The sequence below is a fragment of the Leuciscus leuciscus genome, assembly GCF_965113295.1.
Source record: "Leuciscus leuciscus genome assembly, chromosome: 21".
Lineage (NCBI taxonomy): Eukaryota > Metazoa > Chordata > Actinopteri > Cypriniformes > Leuciscidae > Leuciscus > Leuciscus leuciscus.
In genome coordinates, this window is record NC_138745.1 from 30,128,544 (window position 1) to 30,152,437 (window position 23,894).

A 23,894-nucleotide genomic window follows, 5' to 3' on the forward strand; every position below is an offset into this window, starting at 1 on the left:
TTCTTTTTTTTTAACATCAGTGGTTCTCAGCTGGTTGCCCAGAATTTACAAGATTACAATGCCATGAAATATGTTTAACTAATATATATATATATATATATGAAGAGTTCAGATGCAAAAGCCTCTAAGTGCCATCTCAAATTTTCTTCTAGAATGATCATTTTTTATCAAGCTCGTATATTTATGTTCAGTAGTTTCACTTAAATGACAATTAATAGGTCATTTTCATTGCTTTAAGTGAAATTACTGAACATAAATATACAAGCTTGATAAAAATGATCATTCAAGAAGAACATTTCAGATGGTACTTAGAGGCTTTTGTATCTGAACTCTTCATATATATATATATATATATGTTTATGTTTACATATGCTGAAAAGTGAAGTGAGTATACTTTACTCATATGAAGAGTTCAGATGTTAGGCATATATATATATATATATATATATATATATATATATATATATATATATAGACATATATATATATTATAAATATATTATATTATATTTTATATTTATTTATATAAAAATTATAATTAATTTACCATTATTTTATATATATTATATATTATTATTTTATTATTTGCGTTTTTGCCATTGTGCTATCAGAGCCATTTCTGGGTCACAACCCACCACTGCTTCTCATACAAATGCAAACTTTTTTAATTAATTAGCATTTTCACAGGAATTAAGTCAAAAGAGAGAGTTTTCTTTCAAGCAGTATTTCTTTTTAATAGCTTTTAATAAACACACAAACACAAGCTTTGATAAGAGAGGCGAGTCAGAGGCACAGAGTTGAGTTCTTGTGAATGAACAGTCTTCATCAGAGCTCACACTCCTTCAGACAACTTACAGTACAGGTGTTTTCAGAAATTAAATTAAATACAAATAATATCACACTCTTTAGCCAGATCAAATTAATTCAACACTATTCAGTTGTTTCTTCTTCTTCAGGTTTAAGTCTTACAATGTCAAGTAACAATTGCAGTCTAAAATGTGTTAATGTTGGGAAATGAGCACATGCAACATTTTTCTAGTGCTGGTCCCATGTCAGAACAGACCACATATTGATTATATATTGATATTTTTAAGGGGATTATCCATCACTACATACAGAAATCCCTTTACACACAAGTTTTATTGCTGCTAAAATAAATGATTCGACTGCAGCATAAAGGTTGTTTGTTCAGTCACAGAAAAAAAAAAAAAAGCAGAATGGGATTTAGTTAGACATTTATCACTATAACCATGAAAACAGGCAACATGTTCCGTTCATCATAACAAAACATTTATTGTTTTTGGTGTTGCAGGAGAAGTAATCTAATACATGGTCCTCAGAATAGGGCCTTTAATTGTAAGTAATGAGTTGTTAAATACAATCACATGCTATTACAGTACGTTGAGAATTACTGTGAGTAGAAACAAAGCATCTCAAGATGGTAGACATTGCAGCTTGTTATATTTCAAGTATTGAAAAATGTTTCCAATGCATGCAGGTGTTACGATCTGTCCACCATCATGTGATCAGTGGTCAGTTTACCTAACAAAACCGCCACTTCGATGCTTTTTCCGGATACATTGCGTAATATACAAGAGGACTGTGAGCTGTCATTCTGATGCTTGGATTATTTAATGTCCCTTCATTTTATTTTAATTTTTTTATGCTCATCTGATTTGAATATGAAAGGCGTTTGCCTCAACTATTTAATCTTGTATGCCACAATTGTAATAACAGATAACATGTGATCAAACCCATCAAACGTTATACATCTGAATTGTATTTGGATTTGAATGTAACATATAAGCAACAACTGTTTAAATGAATTACTGCCTTTCTCAAATCCTGCTGCTAATACTGCTCTTAAAAGTAACTAAATCCAACTAAAATCAATAGTTCCTAGTCTCTGTTTTTACTACAGTTCCTCCATCACAATCTCCCAAAACTAAACTAATAACCCAGTGTTACTCAGAACACATTTTCTTTGTTTTATTATAAAAATGAACCTTTTTTTGGTGAGTACTGTATGTACAGCATTGTGTTATAGGCACAAGCACAATATATTCAATGGCATTTTGATTTTGACTTTCATTCATGTTATGTCCTTCTAAATAAAGGCTAAATGGCTATTAGTTAAAGGAATGGTAAATACATAGCACCATTTTTTGTTGGAAAACAAAGAAAAACTATTTTAAAAAAAAGCTTTCAAAACTGCCGATCTAACCAGTATTTTAGTTACTTCATCTTCATTGAAAACACTTCATTTCACTTTCCCTATAATTTAACACATGCACTTTGGTTAAAATACATCGAAAACCTTTTTATAAGTATTTTTTGGCCGTATAAGGAAAGAAGAAAAACAAAAGACACAAACACACATTATGGCTAATGATGCACGTTTCTGCGACAAACACGCTCTAGGCACTTATTAGCTAAAAGAGGTACTTTGTCAACAGAGCAAACATATAATACTATGTACATATATGTAAAAAGTGTTATAAATAGGTTTTAAACCATAGATACTATATACATCTTCAAATGATGACGGTATTGAATATGTCTTTTCGGGGTGGCAGTGGGGTTGATTTTGACTGACCCCCGGGTGAAGATACTGTGGGATTTCACTTCTCTGTGGATGCAGTGCGATACTTTGGCTTCGAAGCTGTATTTCCATGTAGCGGCCATGAGAGGACAGTGCCGCCTCACTCTCGCTTTCTCAAGATGACGTAGATTAACCCGCTTATGAATGCCAGAGGGAAGGCTACCCAGGCCAAGATGTAGGAAAAGCCAAAGGACTCTGCCATAGGGACCCACATGTAGTTCATTACCGTATAAATGATAGCTCCACTCATAACGAAAAGACCTGGGGAGGGAGGAAGAAGAGAAAAATTAACTGTCTGGAAATGCAACAAAATGACTGATGTTACCCTATAAAAATCATATATTTGGGAATTCCAAGGTTGTTTAACACTATTTAATATATATATATATTTATATAAATATCCACACTTCCATTTATGCCATTTCATGCTTTTTATTACTTCCCTACAAACTGTAGAAAATAGTAATAATAAAGAATATCTGCAAAGTTTAGGCTTTGTAAAAAAAAAAAAAAAAAATGTTTTTGAAAGACATTTTATTTGATCAAAAATACAGTAATATTGTGAAATATTACAAATTAAAATAACATTTTAAAAAGCAATTTATTCCTGTGATGTAAAAGCTGAATTTCCAGCATCATTACTCTAGTCTTCAGTCACATGATCCTTCAGAAATCATTCTAATATGTTGATTTGCAGCTCAAAAAACATTTCTTATTATTATCAATGTTGGAAACAGTTGTGCTGCTTATAATTTTTTTTGGAAACCATGTTTTTCAGGATTCTATGATGAATAGAAAGTTAAAAAAAAAGCATTTATTTAAAAAAAAAAATATATATATATTTTAATGCATCTTTTATCAAGTATTTCTTGAAGAAAAAAAAAACATACTAACCCCAAACCTTTCACATTTTTAAAGCTTTTTTTCTTTCTTTTATTTATTCTTTTACGTTATAAATATTGTTTTTAAGGCTTTGGGAACACTTTTATGGTCAGGATATTACATTAAATATCCAATAATTTGTGTTGTAATCACTGAGGCTCCTCAGTACCTCTATTTTTCCAAGGTATATAATACTAATTGCCTAATAATAACTTTATTTTGATGCTGCAAAGATTCTGTACAATGCCAAGATAAGCAACTTTCTCATCTGAGCTGATCAGCGCTCGCCGCTCTTCAATGTCAACATGACTGAGATGGCCAATCAAATCAACGATGCTGGGCATTACCGTTACTTTTAAAGAAGCAGAGCATTAATTAATGAAAAGCACGATTATTCAGTTTAACTGGTCCAAAAAAGGAGAAGCAAGTATTTTGGCCTCTGTGTACGACCTTGGTTGTAATTGAGAATGGCGTCTTAGTATACTTGTGTACAACAATAACAAAGAAACTCGCACAATATTTACTAAGTAACAGTCCTCCAACTAATTTTGGCCTAGTCTTGACTATGAAGTCTGCATGAGAGGAAGGAAACATGACAAGGCACTTTCAGCACGTTCGTTTATGCCAGGCGGACCACAGACCACCTTCAGAGTGCCAGTCTTGACATTTCATCTTGTGGCAGCGGCTGTGTGTCCTGTGCCAACTCAGTGGGCACCTGTAACTGTCTGGCTTTGTGCTGTTTACACCCTCGGCTCCCCTCTGACATTTAGCTTTCAATTAGTGTCCATCCTCTCTGATGAGAGTCACAGATATGAACTTTAAAAGCCCTCGGTTTCAGTACGTACTGAAAGATCAAGCATTCATATCGCCTACAGAGCTAGTCATTATCCAGGAACGGTAATGATTTCTAATAATATTACATCTTCATTACATCTCAAAGAGACATTTCTAAGGAGCGCTATCATTTTACATTAGCAACAGTAAATTACTGTAAAACTCATCTTCCCGTATCTTATCTTTTACGCGTATTGTTTACCATAAATGAAGAGAAACGGTTTGTTTTGGTGGCCTTGCCTATTTATAACTCTGCGTTCTGCATTATTTAATCTCAAGAAATCATAACTGAATTATGTGCAGGAAGTTTGCCTGTAACCGCGGCTGAGCGCATTAAAGGGTTTCCTGTGCCGTCTGTGGCTTAATGAGAGTTGACAGGACTCATTAGAGTAACAAGACTAAGGCCAAAGGTCTTTTCATCTAGCCGAATGAAAGCAGATACACCTCCATAGGAACAGAGGAGATCAGTCGATGTCATATAGATGATCTTTTATTAATAAATGCTAATTGATCTCAGATCACCTGAGCCAACTAACTCAAAAGCCTATACAAATATTAATTCTCCTTAGTTTTTACTGCGAGCACTCTGGGTCCATTAACACTGCATGAGTGTGTCAGCATGCTATGTCAACTTCATTAGCATCTGCAAACAACCAAGTTGATCCATTGCATTGTTCGCATGACGTCTCGATACTCACTAGCAAAGATCTGGAATGCTCCGGTGAGGAAGAAGCGTCCACCCTTCTGAAGTGTAAAGAGCTGGCAGAAGAACAGGAAGAGGGACAGGAAGCTGAAGATGATTGACAGGATCATGAGGGCTTGGACTGCCTGGATCCAAACTGAAAAACAGAAAGCATTTCAAAACATTAGTGCATTTACTTATTCCTGAATCCACTTAGGATTTGCAGAAATAAAAACATTCGCTCTTGAGAAGGAGATGGTCATTTAAAATGAACACGAATATAGGCATTAAGTGGGTCGTTATCTCTTTTCTCATCTGCTATTCTCGATCGATCACAGCAGAGTTGTACTTTCACATTGGCCCGCAACTGGAGATATGTATTATTGATAAAGACAGAGGTGAGTCTGCAAAAAACAACACCAATTATCAGTTCATAATGAATTCTTCTTGTTGCCAATAAGATACAATTAAGTTTTGATGGTTGTTTCAAGAGCACTGGCGAATCCAGGAACCCTTAATGCATTTGTGCAAAAACATTATGAGGTTTCTGTTCCTAAAAGCTCTTAGCAGGTTACCAGCACCTAATATCGATCCTTTCTTGATGTCCCATGCAGGGCCAAAGCACGGCAGCTTACAAGGAGCTCCATTAACTCTATATTACCTACATTTGATGGCTTTAAAAGCCTCCTGTATGTCATTTTTATCCTGCATTAGAGCCATTCCACCCTTTTATAAGTGTGGACAGCAGAAGGTAAATGTTTGCATTAGTAATTTCAGAATAGCAGGAAACATTTCTTTCTTTCTTTCTTTCTTTAAAAATAAAACCTTACTGGCCGCAAACTTTAAAAGACTGATTTGCAAGACAAAAGCTTTGGACATTAAGTTCTGGGCATGCCTTGAGACTGGTTTGTGTGAGTTAGAGATTGATGAAGAATGCTGAGGCAGATGTTTTAGTTTAATGTTTAGCGTGTATTCTGGCTTTGGAATGTCCCATTATGTACAAACAATTGTTTCTGTTTTAGAATTGCTATCCTCAAGCGAGTTTTAAAGGGATAGTTCATCTAACATGCAAAATCTGTCAGTATTTACTACCTAGTTTAATTTCAAACCTGCATGACTTCTGCTGAACATGAAGATATTTTGAAGAAAGGGGTATTGTTCTTTGGTCTTGACATTAAGAAAATGGTTGTTAAAAAAAATATAAAAAAATCACTAAAAGGTTGTTTGAGGAACCAAAAATGGCTCTTCTATGACATTACTCTGATAATGTAGGAGATGCGCAGTTGATCTTTTTCTATCTCAGTCTCTACCTCTTCCGAGCCCAAGCAGTAATAAGTGGAATGCATGGGTTGTCCAGCATGTCTATTTCTTATCCAAGGGTCATTCCTGTAGCATCATGTTTCTACCTCTCTCTCTCTCTCTCTCTCTCTCTCTCTCTCTCTCTCTCTCTCTCCCCTTCTCCTTTCTCTCTCTCTCACTCTCTCTCCCTATCCTCTCATGTTCAGCTGTGTCTGCCGCTCCCCTAATAGCCACTCGAACGGTCAAGCCCCTAAATCAGATCAGCCTACTACAGATTAAAACAAAATCAGAGCCACTACTATAGCCTTGAGAACAACCAAATCCTCTACTAGAGCCTAATGCAAGATAAGGCTAGATTCAGGCTGCAGGAAAATAAGAATAAGTTTAAGACCCTAATCTGAATTTTTATTTATTTATTTATTTTTGCTCATGTGACTCTGATCTGTTTTTGTCATGACAGTGTGAACGGCACAATCCACATGGAATCTGATCTTTTCAATTCTTATTTGGGCCACTTCCATATGTGGTCCTAAATCCGATACAGGTCAGATGTTTTGCAGCGCGACCTCGATCAGTCTGAACAGTCGTATCGGAATTCATGCGACTTTTACGTCACGCAACATTCGTCACAATTCTGCGCTCATGGGAGTCACTAAGATTTTACTTATCTGAAGTTATCAAGAAAGGTAGTCGGTGAAGGACAGTGATGTGTCAGAGCTCATAAGTATTACAGTGACAGCACATACAAGCAAAAAACGAGGGCCAGTATCATAAATATTAAAAACTCTTCCCTCTTTTTTTTTTTGCATCATCTTTGTTTTTTGTTTTTTTATTGCCGACGCATACATTTGCTGGCTTCAACAACAGATCACACTATAAAACAATGTGTAACCGCTTTCTTTAATGTCCTCCAAGTTTACTTCCATATGGCAGCGTGCTGCGTGACGTCTTTTTATCGTTCTTTTGCACATGCGGGTCATTTCAGGACCATGATCTGTTCACACTGGAATCTGATATTGGCCACATTTAAAACAACAATGTGAACAGCTATACAAAAAAAAACCCAGAATCTGAGCAATAAATCGGAATTGAGCACTAGTGTAAAACGTAGCCCGAGACCCTCAGACACACAATTTACAATATCACATTGATTACATCCAGGAAAAGAATATAGAAAAACTTGATCAAGTCCTGGAAAATCTGGAATACTTAAGATCATAAACAAGATCATCATCTTTTCACTTTTGTTGGGAAGACTTGGCCGTATGAATGCTTCAAAATTCTAGCAATGATCTCACTAATTGCACAATCGTAAAACGTTTTTGAGCTTGTAAATATCTCAGAATGGAAACAATTGTGGAAATGGTATTTGTTTTTAGAACATCTCATCAGAGGCCATACGAAGAGACTATTCTAGTTTGCATCCATAAATAATACAAGGTTCTGCTGCTATGTGTGTTTGCATACAGGGGCTACACTGCACCCACACAATACGAATGATACAATAAATCTCTCAATTATCTCTCAACAATAGAGTAAAAATAGAAGCACATCCCCTCATACAGTCCATTTACTCACTGTTACTAAGTTTATCCTCAGTTTATCTATCCTCACAAGAAGTAAACATTTGCAGTTTCCTGAAAAAAATGTTCAGCTGTACTCTGTGCTTGACAACACCCTGTGTATTTCTGTCAGCAGTCATGCGGGGATGTGTATTTCAGGACAGAAGGTATCGTTTTTGGAAAGCGGAGGCCTTGTGTTTGCATTTAGAGGGGTACGTATGGTCCTGGGTGTGAATAATGTGGCTTAACAGATGATAAATATGCACCGGGGAAACATAACACAGGGGTGCGAGTATGTGCGCTAATACTAGACTGCCTTAACCCCGGTTTGGTCCATGAAACAGTTCTCTATATCAGGATGATGAATAGGATTTCACGCATGCTTTAGCTGCCAGTGTTGAGTAGCTTCGCCATGCCAGCTGTTCCGCATCACTCCCGGTGTAAAAAAACAACAACATTCAGGTAATCTTAGGATGGTTTCGCGCTTGGTTTGATTGCTTGTTTTGAACTCGGGTTCAATTTAACCCCATTGATTTTTCCCTGACCCTGCAGGGATTGCTTTGCAACACACTTTTAGCCCTGAAGCACAGTATGTTTGTGTATTATCCTATGTAATAGTAAGAAGAACATTTTCCATTTTGATTCACCACCAACATCGTATACAGTACATACAGAAGGGCAATTATTTTTGTCTTAATTACTAGAGATGTGAAGAATTCGAGCAAAGAAAATTGCTCCCTTTTTTCCCCCTAATACAATATACAACTTTCAATATTAAAAATGCTTTTACCATATTTATATTTTAACATTTTTAGATTAATAAATCCTGTAAAATATTTTCCATTCAAACTATTCTGTCACCTAATGTTGGCATGTACTTTTTTAAATGCGTTACCTAAAACATTTATGAATATAAATATTACAGTGACTGACATACACTACTGTTTTTAAAAAATGTTTTAAAAAAAAGTCTCTTATGCTCACCAATACTGCATTTATTTGATCAAAAATACAGTAAAAACAGTAATATTGTGAAAGATTAATATAATTTAAAATATCCGTTTTCTATTTTAATATATTTTAGGATTTATTTTATTCCTGTGATGACAGAGCTGAATTTTCAGCATCATTACTCTACTCTTCTGTGTCACATGATCCTTCAGGAATTTTTCTAATATGCTGATTTGCTGCTCAAAAAACATTTCTTATTATTATCAATGCTGGAAAACAGTTAGCTGCTTAACATTTAAGTTTTTTCAGAATTATTTGATACATGGAAAGTTCAAAAGAACAGCATTTATTTGAAATAGAAAACATCCTTTTGTAACAATGTTAAAGTCTTTATTGTCACTCTTGATCAATTCAAAGCATCCTTGCAGTACAGTACATAAAGGTTCACATTTAAACTGCTGTTGTTTGTGTGCAAGTTAAATGTCATCTAATTAAAAGACATTGCTAGTCATGCACCAATAAAACCCCTAAGACCCTCATTACAGCCTAGAGATGACCGTCAAAAACCACCTTAAGTAACTACAAAGTGCAAACTTTTAAATAAAAACGTTCTTCCAGCACCGTAGCAACGGCACGTGAGCGAGCGCATGCAGGAGAGCAGGACAGAAAAGCCCTTCAGTATGTGCCCACCCCGCACCACACCCTAAACAAACACAGCGCATTATAGGTGCTACGCCAACTGACCGAGAGCTATGAAATAACACAGCAAAGCATTCTGGTCCCGCCTCATTTCCAAAGTGCACAGAGAGGCGTTTCTCGCTCGAAAACTATGACATCATCTCACCCTCCGAGAACAGCCAACGGTGTAACAGTGAACTGATTGGGAATGCACAGTACTTTTTATGATTTAGAAACGAATATTATATAACATATTTTTATATACATGTTTTATGGCAAGATTAACTCAAAAATGGCAACTTTAGTTTGTATTTTAACTGAAAACTTGGTTAACACTCTCTCTCTTTCAAACTGCCTTCATTCTCTTGTTGTAAAACACCCCGTCGCTTGCATTTTGATTCGTGGACGTGACTCAAATCACACCGTGTTCGGCCTACGGCTCTCTGATGCTACGCCATCACACGGATCAGTCTAAATCTAAGCTGCTTCAAATGCTCTACCTCTGCCCCACCCCAAAAGCTCTCAAACCTCTTTGCAACCCAGCACTCTCCACTCCCAAACAAGGGGCCCGAGCTCAGCACCGGCAACCAGACTATTTATACAGTCTTGCCTGAGCTGATGTTTAAGAGGGGTCTGTTGTGGGTTGAAACTGCATGCTTGCATTCTCACCCCTAGATGGCAGTACAGAGGTTTGAGGCAGAGTGGGCACACCCACCATAAAGAGTGGTAAACAGGCAAAGGGGCTTTGACAGTAATGCCAAGCCCTATGTGAATAACCTGCTATGTGTAACATAGCGACAGTGTCTCTTTAACCCTTGATAGAGAAGCAGACCTTTTCCAAGCTTGAAATGAATATCATTGCACCTTAAATGTTTGGTTTCATCATACATTCACTCTTAAATATAAAAATTTAGCAGGATCCTACCTCCAGTGTCAGCAGTGTCACATTTGATCTCGTTATTGATTGTTGTGCAGTTTGTCCAGAGGTCTGAACTGCCTTTGGGGTTAGTAACCCATGCCTGTTAGAGGATGCAAGAATACTCATTAGCAGGGATTAAACATCCAAAATATTCTCTTACAGCTGCTTTTAGCCTGTGGTTGGCATACTTCAACTTTAATAATTACATCAAATAATTGCATAATTAATAGCTATCACATCATTTGTCATTTTAATATCAGATAGATAGATAGATAGATAGATAGATAGATAGATAGATAGATAGATAGATAGATAGATAGATAGATAGATAGATCTGTATTAATCAAATAAACGAAACTGCAGGATAGATACTTACACTGACTATAGTGGACACGAAGAGCAGAACCAGTGCTGCCACATGCAAGATGACGATTCCCAGTAAGAGGAGCAGCATGATGTTTCCTTACGGTTCTGTACAAACACCGGAACATTTTATTGATAAAGTACATCAATGACCAGTTAAAAGTTATAATATAGTCCTTTAACATTATTTTTTGCTATTGAATTTAGGTTGGTATTATAGATAAATATGTAAAAGTTTTATTAATAAAATATTAATAAATTATATTATTGTATGTGTCATTGGAGTTTGAGTTTATAATATAACATAACATAATATAATATAATATAATATAATATAATATAATATAATATAATATAATATAATATTCAGGCGTTTTTATTATCAAAACCAGATGGTTTTAACCAGTGCATCAAAAGCTGATTGTTACCTGGTACATCTTGTAATAAAAATACAAGGTTAATATAACCTTGTATTTGTATTGTCTGATTTATTAAAACTTTCGGTAACACTCTATTTTAAGGTGACGTAGTTACACGTTACTACATGTTCTTACTGTAGAAATAGTAAATTATGCATAATTACAAGTAACTAACCCTAAACCAAACCCTAACCGCAACTCCATGGTAAATACATGTAGTTAATTAATATTACTACATGCATGTAACGTAGCATGTAACTACGTCAACTTAAAATAAAGTGTAACCAAACTTTCCACAGGCTATTTATGAAGTAGAATGTAGCTGATCGACCGACAATTGCAGTTACCCAGAACGCAGTTAGTTTACAATGCTATTTTTCACCATCAATTTTGGCGCAAAACAGATGTTTTAATGGATGTAAGTAATAAAGCAATCACAGTGTCCCTCTACAAAGTTAGAAATCAGCTTATGGATGAGCCAGAGCGCCAAAATAACTTAATTTATCCCGAATGCAAGAATTAGGCAACTCTCTTCTTCTGATCCGCTCCGGTCTTTTTACACTCATAAACAGTCAACGTACTTTTGTACTGCAATATAAATCCAACTTACTGCGAGCAAAGAGAAAGTAAGTCCACAAAAATGGATGAAAACGCTGAAATGCAGTCGCGCCACTCGTTTCAAAAGTACTGCGTATTTCCAAAGTCCAGATCCCTGCGACTAGATTAACATGCTTTATGGAGCAGCAGCTTTAAAGAGTCTCATTATGGAAGTACTACGCCCTTTTTCTGCGTTGCTACGTCAGGGCGCGCCCCTGTAACAGCTCCACAGAATATCCACAGCACACACTGTGCGTAAAAGCGCAGGAAAACCACCAGGCTCATACACACTCGGGAAAGCTGTGTTTGGTTCTCATGGATACCAACGTGGATGAAGAAAATAGCCTATACAGTGGTGCTATATATAGCCTATATATGAATATGACTGATATCACTTTAAAGTGGAATAATCTCTTTATCCTTTTTTGCAGTCATGGTAAACTAACAAATTATCATAACATTATCACTGCAGTTTGACTTTGAACTCTATATTGTTTATAAGGCAATAGAGCCTGTGGTAGTAAAGAGATAAACTTATCCACTCTCTGTACTGTATGTTTTCAGAAGTGGCTATCAAATAAACTAACAAAAACAGTTTCAAGGCTTTTTTTTCTTGTCTCATTGGGAAGTTGCAGGATGTTCTTTTTCTCCGGTTGTTGTTGCTATAGGAATGAGTGATACAAACTTGTTAAATGGTGACTCTCAGTTCTCCCTGATACCGTCTGTGTGAAAATGAGTATATGCCCATTAGCTGGCCTTTGGGAGGCCTCCAGGAATGTGCAGAATTCCTCTACAAGAGATTCCCCTCCCTTTCCCTCACTCATCAGTCATCAAATATAAAGTCTATAAAAAGAGGGAGGGCAGAGAGATACCAAAAGAGTGTTGAGTGCTCTTCCTGATATGAGAGACAGTTCATAGAGTGTTCAGATAATCAGGGAATAACCATGGACACTTTTTTTTTGTGGTAGGGGTGGTTTTCTTTCACTGCTTTGTCAGGTTTAAATGACTACATGATTTGTGGCTCGTACTTCACAGTCTTATCAGGGGTCAGTTGTGTTGTCTGAGGCTCTTTATGATGTTCGTAAGGCATCGCTACAGTACCTCTGCTGGTTTACATAGTATTTACCTAGAGTTTACATGCTATTTTAATAGTTGACATGCTGTGGAAACCATTTTGTGTACCTGAGGGTACATATATCTACCCATATATGCAGATACATAGCAAATATAAAGAGATGACAGATGTAGATGACAGATGTAGATGTTGATTGTTCGGAAAGTTCAGGCCATGGAATATGAGGATGGGAACTGAACTGATAAAAATGCTGCATTGCTGCGTATATGTGAGAGTCCACACTTTTTTTGCTAACAGCATGACAGTGGCTTGTTGTTCTTGCTTATCACCCATTGACTCGGGCAAGGAGCAATAATCCCTGTGGTACTATGGAATGTTCTGGCGTTCCAGTTGCACAAACTAGAGATAACATGGGGAATGCAAGCTTGACATGAGTGTAAACTGGGCCTTGTGTCTTCCATTATATCTGACTTTCCTTTGCTCAATCAGAGAGGACCGCTGGGATTTTAACTGTACTGTTCAACACTTTGCATTTGCATCTATAAAAAATATGTGCACTTTTTGTAAATTAATAAATTCCTTTTTTGAAATTTAGTTTAATTCAGCTGCAATACTGCATTATAATTTTCCCAGGTGTCTGTTATTCATCATGTCTTCAACTTCACTTTTACCATCAATCGTCAGTTAGTGTTTCGGTTAAGTTTAAGTCATTTATTTTATTATTATTTTTTATTTTATTTAGTGTGTTTACCCATAAAACTAAATGCATAGAAATGGTTCAATATTATTGAATTAGTAATCATAAGACAAATTAGGACATTGTGGTCAAATGCCATTATCCTTAGTAGACAACCCACATATTTCATTTAATGGCCTCCATTCTGTTTGTTTGCCAGACCAGTATCTCCAATATTAGAACAGACGTACTTTGGAGATGGACTTCCATTATGTGAAAAATGCTGCATCCATTATGTTGGCATTCACCCATAACAGACATTTTCCCAATCCAAAATTCCATTCACTAAAATGTTTTGATTTTCACTGATATATGCTGTAAGTACATCATTATGTGACGCATGCTTATAGAAGAGCATTATCTAAGGTGTACAGGGATAGTAACCGTTAATGGATCTCTGAGTATTTTTCAGGTACCATGGTATGCAGTCCCATATATGCCAATGTTTGTAGAAGTCTTGAGTAGAGAGTGGTAGTATAGGATCAATGGCAGTAGTGTTAGTGTTGAATACACACACACACACACACACACACACACACACACACACACACACACACACACACACACACACACGCATACACACACACACACGCACACACACACACACACACACACACGCACACACACACACACACACACACACACACACACACACACACACACACACACACACACACACACACACACACACACACACACACACACACACACACACACACACACACACACACACACACACACACACACACACACACACACACAACCTGACCAGGCTCTAATGTTACACTCTACAGCCATTAGGAGTGTGATTTATGTTTGTGAGTCACTGAGAGACAAGGCCAGACTTAAATGCAGTGGTGTGTGCTTTGGAGTATGTGGGTTTGTGTGTGCCCATATTTTAAGAGATTTATCCAGGACTTATCAGACATGTTTGGGTTTGTAAAGTGGTTTTGACTCCTTGACTCTAAATATTTGGTGATTGGAGACCAACAACATCATGTTGTGTCCATGAGAAAAGTACTTGATTCTCTGTATACAAGCCTATACAAACCAAGGACAGATCGGCACAATAATTTATTATAGTTTAGAGAAACTTGTCATGTCCTGCAACAGCTTAAGTTGGAACAGAAAGACCCTTCATGCATAGCAAAGGAAACAGAACAAAATAAACCCCGTGAGGCAATGTGTGACATTGATTTCACTCTGGATAATGGGTCTTGTTAGGCATCATGTCTTGAAGGACACGAGCCATTTCAAGGGAACAGGACATCAGGCTTTACGAAACCACTTAGTAATATTACTTTTAGTTTTAGTTTAGATATTGGTCTGAATGCATTATGTTGCTTTATAGTGTTTACTTTAATAAAGGTATCATTCACGACTTTCTGCTGTGATGAAATCTTGTCAAATCTTGACGATACTTTGACGTTTTGTTCTACAACGTAAATTACACACTCCCATAGTGAAAACTTGAAAATGTATGTTTTTAATAAGTAACTAGATAAGACAGTTTGGGGTGTGAGTGTGTGCAGTGTACATTGTAGAAGAAAACGTCAAAGTATTGTCAAGTTTTGTTTACCACAGGCTTTATTTTACTCATAAATTGAAAAACCCCATCATAAAACCCCAAATGAAAATCTTGAAGGAATCCGTGGCCATCTTCTAAGTTTTGACGTCAGACCTACACCACTCTATTGACATAATCCTCATATCTGGTATGAGATTTCTTTTTCCAAAAGTGAGGGACTTATCACAGTAAAATAACAGGAAACTCATTAGAGCTATCAACTTCACACCTTGAGCGGGTTTTGTAGTAGAATGAGTCAGACTCTAAAGAACTTACCAGGAAATAAACATCATGAGCAGAAAGCGGCTAAAGAAAGTGTGCATGATAAAAAAACAACAACGAGCAGACTGTCTGTGGGAATAAAAACAACTGATCCCTTTTATGACTCGAGGGATGAGAGTAAATAAAGGACTTTCAAGGACTGCACAGATGTTTGGCTACTATTATACTCATTCAGACCTGTCATCATGTTTTCATTATGAGCACTAAGCTCACACATACATACAGTACCTACAAACTGATCCACCAACCCAACACAAGCATATAGACTTATATCCTTTGTTGATCTGGCCTCTCAATCTCACTTCCCCTCGTTCAATTCTGATGTTGTGTGTCACACTTCCTGCAGTTTCCCTGGAGACGAAGCCATAAATAAACACCAGCGGATAGTATAAAAGAAGAGACTGGACTCTTGAATCATCCCACAGCATGATTCAGCAGGAGACAGAGAGGATAGGAGAGACTGCGTCTGCAAATTTAGCTTCCTTTTCTTCTAAACTGGCTGTCGATATGATAGTCATTTAACCGATCAATCAGATGGAGCCCTCAGACTCCCAGTAGACATTTCTGTAGACTTTTGTCTCCGGCCAGGCTAACGGGGAACGTTCTCAGAAGGTTCTCTCAAAGTTATGAACAAACATTCTTCCTGTAACCTTAACAGAACGTTTGTTCAAAGTCATAAACAAAACATTAGCTCAAAAACGTTATTTTACACATTAGTCTCGCGTTGCCAGACCTTCATACTCATGGCCATCCAGACAGCAACATAGTGTTGGCCCAGATTCGGCCCACATCTGGTACACGTGGAATACACATGTACCAGATGTGGCCCGGATCTGGGCCGACACTATGTTGCTGTCTGGCAAAGTACCGCCCAAGATGCCATCTGACTGACATGTAAAGCAATCAATCACAGTTTGTTTTGCTCAGCATCATGTTTAGGGTTGAGAAAAGTCAATGTCCATACAATAACAAGTCAAGTCAAGTTTATTTGTATAGCGCTTTTCACAATACAGATTGTATCAAAGCAGCTTCACAGTATTAAATTAAAATAATACAACAAAGTTTGTTTCAAGAGGAATTTATTGATTGATAAAATGAAATTAAATATCCCCAAAATATCCCCAACTGAGCAAGCCAAAGGCAACAGTGGCAAGGAACCGAAAAACTCCATCAAGTGACCTAATGGTGTCCTAAAACTCCATCAGGTGACCTAATGGAGAAAAAAAACCTTGGGAGAACCCAGGCTCAGTCGGGGGCCAGTTCTCCTCTGGCATTTATGAGCTAGAGGCCGGATTGTAGTTTGAACTGTAGGATTATATGAATGCCTGGCTGACGAGATGCGACTTTAATCTAGTTTTAAACTGGGAGAGCGAGTCTGAGCAACGAACAGTATCAGGAAGACTATTCCAGAGTTTTGGAGCCAAATGTGAAAATGCTCTCCCTCCTTTGGTGGTTCTGGATATCCTAGGTATGACCAAAAGCCTTGAATTTAGTGATCTAAATTCACTCACAGTGTGTGTGTTTCTCTTACATATGTGTGTAAAACTTTTGGATGTATTTTAAAGAGTATGTGAAGTGAACTAAACATTCATTTGAAAATGCAGCGTTAATTTGATCATGATAAGTGTTCACTTTCACAGTTGTGAACACAACGGTTCCCTTAAGTGGATGTTTTGAACGTTCAGAGAACATTTAGACATTACGTTTTAATAACTTCATTGAAACATCAGCAAAAAGTTCTTAGCTGGGAGGCTATATATAGCGTTAGTTTAGTTTATTATATTGTGTGTGTGTGTGTGTGGGTGTGAGTGCTGTACAACTTGAAGAAGTTTGAGGTCACACAATCATGAATGGCAGGGATTCCCTTTCTACCCGTTGTGGTCTAACTGCAGTTAAACAGGGCAGTTGGGTCTGCATATCGTGTCTACTTCAGATTTCCTGTTTTATGTTACATATGACTTGTCCCAGCTAATAATTTTGTGGTTTGAGGGCCTCCATTTCAAGGAAAACTTGCTCTCTCCTTTTTCATTGTACTCTGTACAGCATATTGTTGTAGAATGTGAACTATTTCCTGACACAGAATGCATCCTTTACTTCAGCCCTGCGCTCACTCAACCCTGAGGTCATTATCATTATTGGATGCACCTGAAATATATTGTATTGTCATAGACTGGCACCACTGTTTCTGTGGTAGCAAGTTTAATAGATATGAGAATGTAGAAGAGCCTGTATATTTATTTGCAGAAATTGAAGCACAATGCATTTATCTCTGGTCGTTTTGTGCTGTTATAGGGAATCACCTCCGATTTACAATGCCATTCAATAGAGTCGGTAAGGTAAGATTTTTGTCAAATGTTTTTGGAGGAAATATCTTATGTAATTTTGTGAAATATTATTACAATTTAAAATATATGTTTTCTATTTTAATATATTTAAAAATTTAATTTTTCTATGATGGCAACACTGAATTTTCAGCATCATTAAGTCACATGATCCTTAAAAAAAAATCAAATATGCTGATTTTGTGCTCAAGAAATATTTCTTGATGCATTTGATAATTTTGTTGAGGATACATAAAAAAATAAAAATAAATCAAGATTCTTTGATAAATAAAATAACAGCAAATATAAATCTTTTGTAACATTTTAAATGCATTTTACTGTCTCAAGTTCTTCCAACATAAAAACATATCTTACTGACCCCAAACTTTTCAATGGTAGTGTTCTTTACAAAAACATATCTAGGTAGTACCATGTTACAATTATGGTATTTATTTCAATTTCAACGTGTTTTTTACAATATTGTTCCAAAGCAGCGTCACAATTTTTTGGGGGATAATGCAATAGTGTTTTAGATATACCATGGTGCTGAATGATTACCAATATTCATGTACCATGGTATTTATGGTTCTCCAAAGTATTTAAAAAATACCATTATTCTGTTATGGTGTCCAAAGACCATGGCAAAACCATTGATTTTCTATAGTAAAATAAAATGAATTTCTTTTTAAATGCATTTCATAGTCTAAATGCATTCAGCTGTGGTGCTCACCAAATCATCAATGCTAAAATATTGATATGAAAGAGGATACTGTAATCCCTGTGTTGTACGTCTCTACAGAGAGATGTGGAGATCTAATGAGAGGACTCTAATGAGAAAAGAGTTGGCTTGCTGGTTGGATGTTAAAAATAAAGGCTGAATATGTCAAGACTGTAGTGAAGATTCCAGAGTACATTCTCTGAGGACAGGGTTAAGAGGAGAGGGCTAAGGCCAGTTATTTTTGTGTCCACTGAATCATATGTTTTGTTGAGAAGAGAAAAGCATGCACGTCCCCAGCTAAAGTTCGGGCTTGAGGTATGTGGTCTTGACATAGATGTAAAGAAGAAGAGTGAAAGAGAGAGAAGGTGGAACCAGAGAGCCTCTCCTCTGTCAGTAACTCTAATTATGTAATGCTGAGAGATTTTAAGAGCTCGGTAATGTGAAATACACAATGGTAGAGGCTGTTTCAGAATGAGTGGGCTCTGGATTGCTTTCTGGAATGGAGAGAAGGGAGGATAGATATGTCAGGGGAGTGATAATTGGGAATGGAAACATCTTCCTTGTCCTCACGGTCATACATATTTTCTACTCAAAACTACATTACTGATCGACTGAGTATGGACATCGTTTACTTCTTTATTTATTGACACAATCAAATAGTTTTTGTGGGGGTTTTGAAAAGAACACTACTAAGTTACAGTGTTTCCATCACTATTGACTCTACAGCGCAAAACTAAAACTTTGCTAGCTGAAAACAAAACTAGCTGACACAATATTGCAAGTTACTTTATCTATTTTTGTTTCACCAACTCAAATAGTTCCAAACATAGAAACAGTGGAACTGTTACGTGTCTCAGAGCAACATGGGTTGATTGAATGTCTCAACGACTCACAAGTCTGTTTTGTTCCTGATTGAATCAGTGTTTTTGAACGAATCGCTTGAGTGAATAATTAAATGATTCACACAAAACAGTCTCTTTTATTCCTAAATGAATGTGTTTTTGAACGAAACGCTTTAATGAATGAATAAATGCCTGAGTGAATGATTGCATTGTTAACGCATAAGTAACATTTGTTCCTGGATCAATAAGGCTCCGTCCAAAATCACATAGTCTCTTGAGTATTTACTTTGAATAAGTGACTACTTCGTGACCGTTAAAAAGTTTGTTCTATATAATTGCGTGTAGTATGTGTAGTATGAATGTAATTCAGACATGCTACATTCACCATGTTGTCATTATCATGTGACCTACCAGTGTCAGTTGCGTCGCTTCACTGTCATTCACAAATCCTCTGCCATGGCATCATGGGATTGTTAAGTGTCCATTGTATGCACACTTCAGAATCTCACCGGAAGTAGTAGGTCATCCGAGTACTTTTTGCCTACTCTTTTATGAGTACTGTGAATTCTTTTGTCACATACTGTTTTTCGCCTAATATATAGGAAAGTATGTGATTCCAGATGTCACAATATAACTGGACAAAAGTCCCAGTGCTGTTGGATATTAGCAAAATTGGAACGTCACTCAGCTAATCCACCTCGAGGACCATAACTAACTGTTGTATAATTCGACACATCATATTATGGTGATTCATGAACAGCTCTTATGAGCCAATTCTTTTTAATGATTCAGTCAAAAAGACTTGCAAATCAGTAATTTGCTCCCTCAAAAGTGCTAAAAGAATTATAATGGTATCAGAATCGTTAAGTGGAATTTAAATCAGAACCAGAGTCATGAAGACTCACTTCAACCTCAGTTAAAGTTGAAAGTCACAAACACAGTTCCGTGGCATTTTTATTGACCTGGGCGACTTTCAAGATTGTAAACTCTGTGCAAAGCGAACGTTTGCACCTTTTCATCAGTGTCCAGCTGTGTTTGGACCACACTGAGATTCTAACTGATACATGAATACATCGAGACTGTACTGTTGGCACATATCATGGTCTAAAGTGGTGGTCTGTGTGTAAAAGTCAGTGAGAAGAGAACCGTGGGATCCAACTTAAATTTCAGGCACAGCTGGCCACCGGATGACTCTCCTGGGCTGGCAGGGCCCACTCTAATGTTTTATCTGTATGTTTTCTTTGCTGGAAACCATGAGAACCACACTTCAGATGTGACAGTAAGGTGGCGAATGAAGCCAAGCTGACACTGAAAACTGGCCAGCAGGTTTTACAACCTTCTCATAACCCTGCATGAAGATTCCATAAATCCTGAAAAGCAAATAATATTATCTGAGAAAATTGCCAAACCATTCAGCAGTAAGTAACCCATTATAATGTCTCCAGAAACTCCTTTTTATGTCAACATCCGATCAAACAGAGTCATATTTGTCTTAAGCAACAAATTCCTGCAATATTTCAAAGGTCAAGGTTGGTTATTTGGATCAGGCTCTGAAATGGAGCTCTTATTCAGACGTGTGGAAAACAAGTTTGCTCATGTCTGATGATTGTAGCAAACATCTGAGACTCTAAGGACCACTGTGAACTCGATATAGTCAGGAAGACTTTCACAGCCATGATAAGAAACCTGAAAAGAAGAGAGAACTGGGGATTTTAATATTTAATTGGTGCACATTCTTTAGCAGCAGATGGGATAAGAGAACAGTCAGTCACTGAATGGGAAAACTGATGAGATGTGGTGTTAGATGTTATTTGGGAACCAGAAGATTGAAGGTTCAGGACCCACAATAAGCAACCCGAGCTGTCAAAATAGTGTTTCAAAGCAAGGCATTTGCATGGGGTTGCTCAAGAGAGTCTGTTGCTGTCAGTTATACTTGCATGTGATGAAAATGTAATCACAATTACTTGCATGCAACCTACACTACCATTCATTTTGTACTGTAAAACATTCAGACTACAGAGCAGACTTTAATTTATATGTAAAGAGTTTGAAGTGTGTCTTTGAGCAGAACACCAATGTGTTGTATACAGGAGAAAACACGCTCCCCTCTGAATCAATAAACCCAGATGCTGTGTGTATACTTAACAATGAGTCTGCTTGCCTGTGGCATCTGCTTCTGAAGTGTGTGTTTGTACTTCAAAAGAACATGAGAACTACAGATCCACTGTGCTTTGGTAAACTCAGGGAAGTGTGGAGTAAAGATCACTTTATCAGTGACAGCCCTCAAGTGGACCTCTGAACTAAACAAACAAAAGCAAGGTGTCGTGTCCACTGTCTGCAAACTGTCAGAATCATGTCACACTGGTGTAGAAATCAGACCTCAGTTCAACAGATGTCTGGAGCTCTTAAGATAACCGATGAACTTAGCTTTGTATTAGGCCTAAATGTATTAATGTTTTCTAATAAGACTAACAAGGAGCACTACTAATCTGATTAAAGGTGCATTCACTGCTCAAATCACTTTATTTCCCCGCTTAATGGCCAGTAATTTTTAAAGAGCACAACACAATTTATTTATTTATTTTTTATGGAACAAGTTTTTCCTCTATACTTCATTTCCATGTGACAACACTAGAATCAACTTTAGGCTTTATGCATGGTAAATATAATATTGAGTGGTGCAAATAAAGTTATTTCACTAAAGGACAATTTTACTATTTTTCTAGCAGTTCAGGGATTATTGATTTTTTAAATCCAGACAGTCAAAGTAGACTACAAGAGACAATAATTTCTAATCATTAGCCTACAATAGGGGCTTTCGCACCGGTTAGTTCTAGGAACTAGCTGTTCCCCGAGAACGAATGGTTCCCCTACGAACATTTGACTGTTTGCGTTCGTAGGAACTCTGAAGTGACGTAAGCCGCGCTTGTTGTTGTGACTTATTTTGACAGCGCGGCGGACCTTTATTTTTTGAACGCCAGCCGGAGCACACAAATTTCGCATTAGCAGTGTTCATTAGTTTACGATCTAACACGTTATTAAATAGAACTGTTATACAAAGAAAGTAGACACTAGACAGTATATGAAGGGATTATCGTTTGCCGTGTGGTAGATGAGCAGAAATACGTTTCTTTTGGTCCGCTCAAAGTTGCGTTGGATATTCTCCGTAGCATAAAGGTTAATAGGCCCATCTATCGCGGTTTCCATGTTCATAGAGTTAGTTTGTGGAGTAAATATAGGCTATAATCTGTGTGTTTACACACGGCTTTTTAAAAAATGGCGGATGCTGGTCTTTCGCGTGCGTTTGACCAATCAGTGTCACTTACGTCACTGGTAGTTCCTATAGACCCTTTTACAGCCCACGTGATCAAATAGCTGTGTGCGCATTTTGGCAACGGAAGTGGTGTTTCTCCCCACTGGCTCTAACGTGTTAGCAACTCCGAAAATTTATCAAAACGGTTTCCCAGCATCAAAATGTCTGGTTGTTGCGTTTACGGTTGCACTAACGATATTCCACCAAGGGGCTTAAGTTTTATATTATTCCGACAGGATCACGGCCGTGTCAGAAGAGTGGCTGCAGGCGATTAAACGTGTTGATTGGAGCGAGGACATAATAAAAAATGCTCGCGTCTGTCGTTTAATCCGCTCGCGTAGCTTGACACGCTGCTGATTCTCGCCATACTTCCGTTGCCAATGTGCGCGCGCATACGTCATCATTGTGTACAAACAGTAAAAGGGTCTATAGTGCCGGGATATAGTGCGTTCAAGTCCTCCTGGGAAGTTCGTGTGGGAAGTCGTGTTTATGGCGGCAGGTGTGTTCAAGTCACATTTTGTCAGAGTAAGATGGCGGTGTACTTTCTCTTAATTAATTACACAAAAATACAGCAAGGTTCTTTAAACTCTAGTTCTAGAAAATGAAGAACAAAGAAATCAGGTGTAGCCTACTTTAGTTTTTTTTAAAATGTTTTTCATTAATTTATGAAGCCACTGCAAACATTATTGTTACATAAATTTTTTTATATTGTAATGCCATCATATTCTGTGCAGGCAATTAGCTTACTTTGCTGTAAATAGAAAAGTCTAGCAATATCACTGCTAAATACCTTTAATTGTGGTATTCCGCCATGTTTCTCACTGACACACCCACAACTTGTAAAGATAGGGGCTCAAAGAAAATCCTGAGCTTCCCACTCGTATTTACGACATTGTGCATGTGCATTCAACTCGTAGATACGATCTTTACGAGATGACTTGAACTCACCATTAGACTCTACTCTGAAGTAGGAGCTAAATTAGTTCTTCCGAAAGGAGTTCCTAGAACTAAAATCGTTCCTAGTTCCTGCGGTTCGAACATGCCAAAAACCGGGTACTTCCGACAATAGTTCTATAGGAACTATGAAAAGGTTCCTCCGGTGCGAAAGCCCTTAATCATTATGGTGTGTTTAACCTAATTACCGTAAGTGAAGCAATAATAGTGAGGTATAAGATTTCAATCCACTTAATTAAGAGGACTTAAAGGAGAAGTTCACTTTTAAAAAAACTTTTGCTGATAATTTACTCACCCC

At 37.1% G+C, this 23,894-nt stretch overlaps 1 protein-coding gene and 1 long non-coding RNA gene across 2 annotated transcripts in view; one reads left to right on the forward strand and one right to left on the reverse strand.

Moving 5' to 3' along the window:
• Positions 1-1,273: 1,273 nt before the first annotated feature.
• On the reverse strand, positions 1,274-11,959 carry pmp22b (peripheral myelin protein 22b). Its single transcript, XM_082151995.1, has 5 exons — positions 11,802-11,959; positions 10,786-10,880; positions 10,416-10,509; positions 5,017-5,157; positions 1,274-2,863 (listed from the first exon to the last, which is right to left on the reverse strand). The coding sequence occupies exons 2-5, from the start codon at positions 10,861-10,863 to the stop codon at positions 2,703-2,705; spliced, it is 474 nt and encodes a 157-aa protein (XP_082008121.1). The 5' UTR covers positions 10,864-10,880; positions 11,802-11,959; the 3' UTR covers positions 1,274-2,702.
• Positions 5,165-23,894, forward strand: part of LOC309485242 — a 46,718-nt gene continuing 27,988 nt past the window's right edge. Inside the window, exon 1 of the long non-coding RNA XR_014201116.1 lies at positions 5,165-8,073. This is a non-coding gene — a long non-coding RNA (uncharacterized lncRNA). The remainder of the gene's footprint in view (positions 8,074-23,894) is intronic.

Excerpts from the sequence above, each read along its gene's own strand:
- pmp22b (XM_082151995.1), bottom strand. The coding sequence starts at position 10,863 with ATGCTGCTCCTCTTACTGGGAATCGTCATCTTGCATGTGGCAGCACTG. Across the intron at positions 10,510-10,785 it reads TCGTGTCCACTATAGTCAGT|GCATGGGTTACTAACCCCAA; the intron begins GTAAGTATCTAT and ends ATCCTCTAACAG. Across the intron at positions 2,864-5,016 it reads AGCATTCCAGATCTTTGCTA|GTCTTTTCGTTATGAGTGGA; the intron begins GTGAGTATCGAG and ends CTCCCTCCCCAG.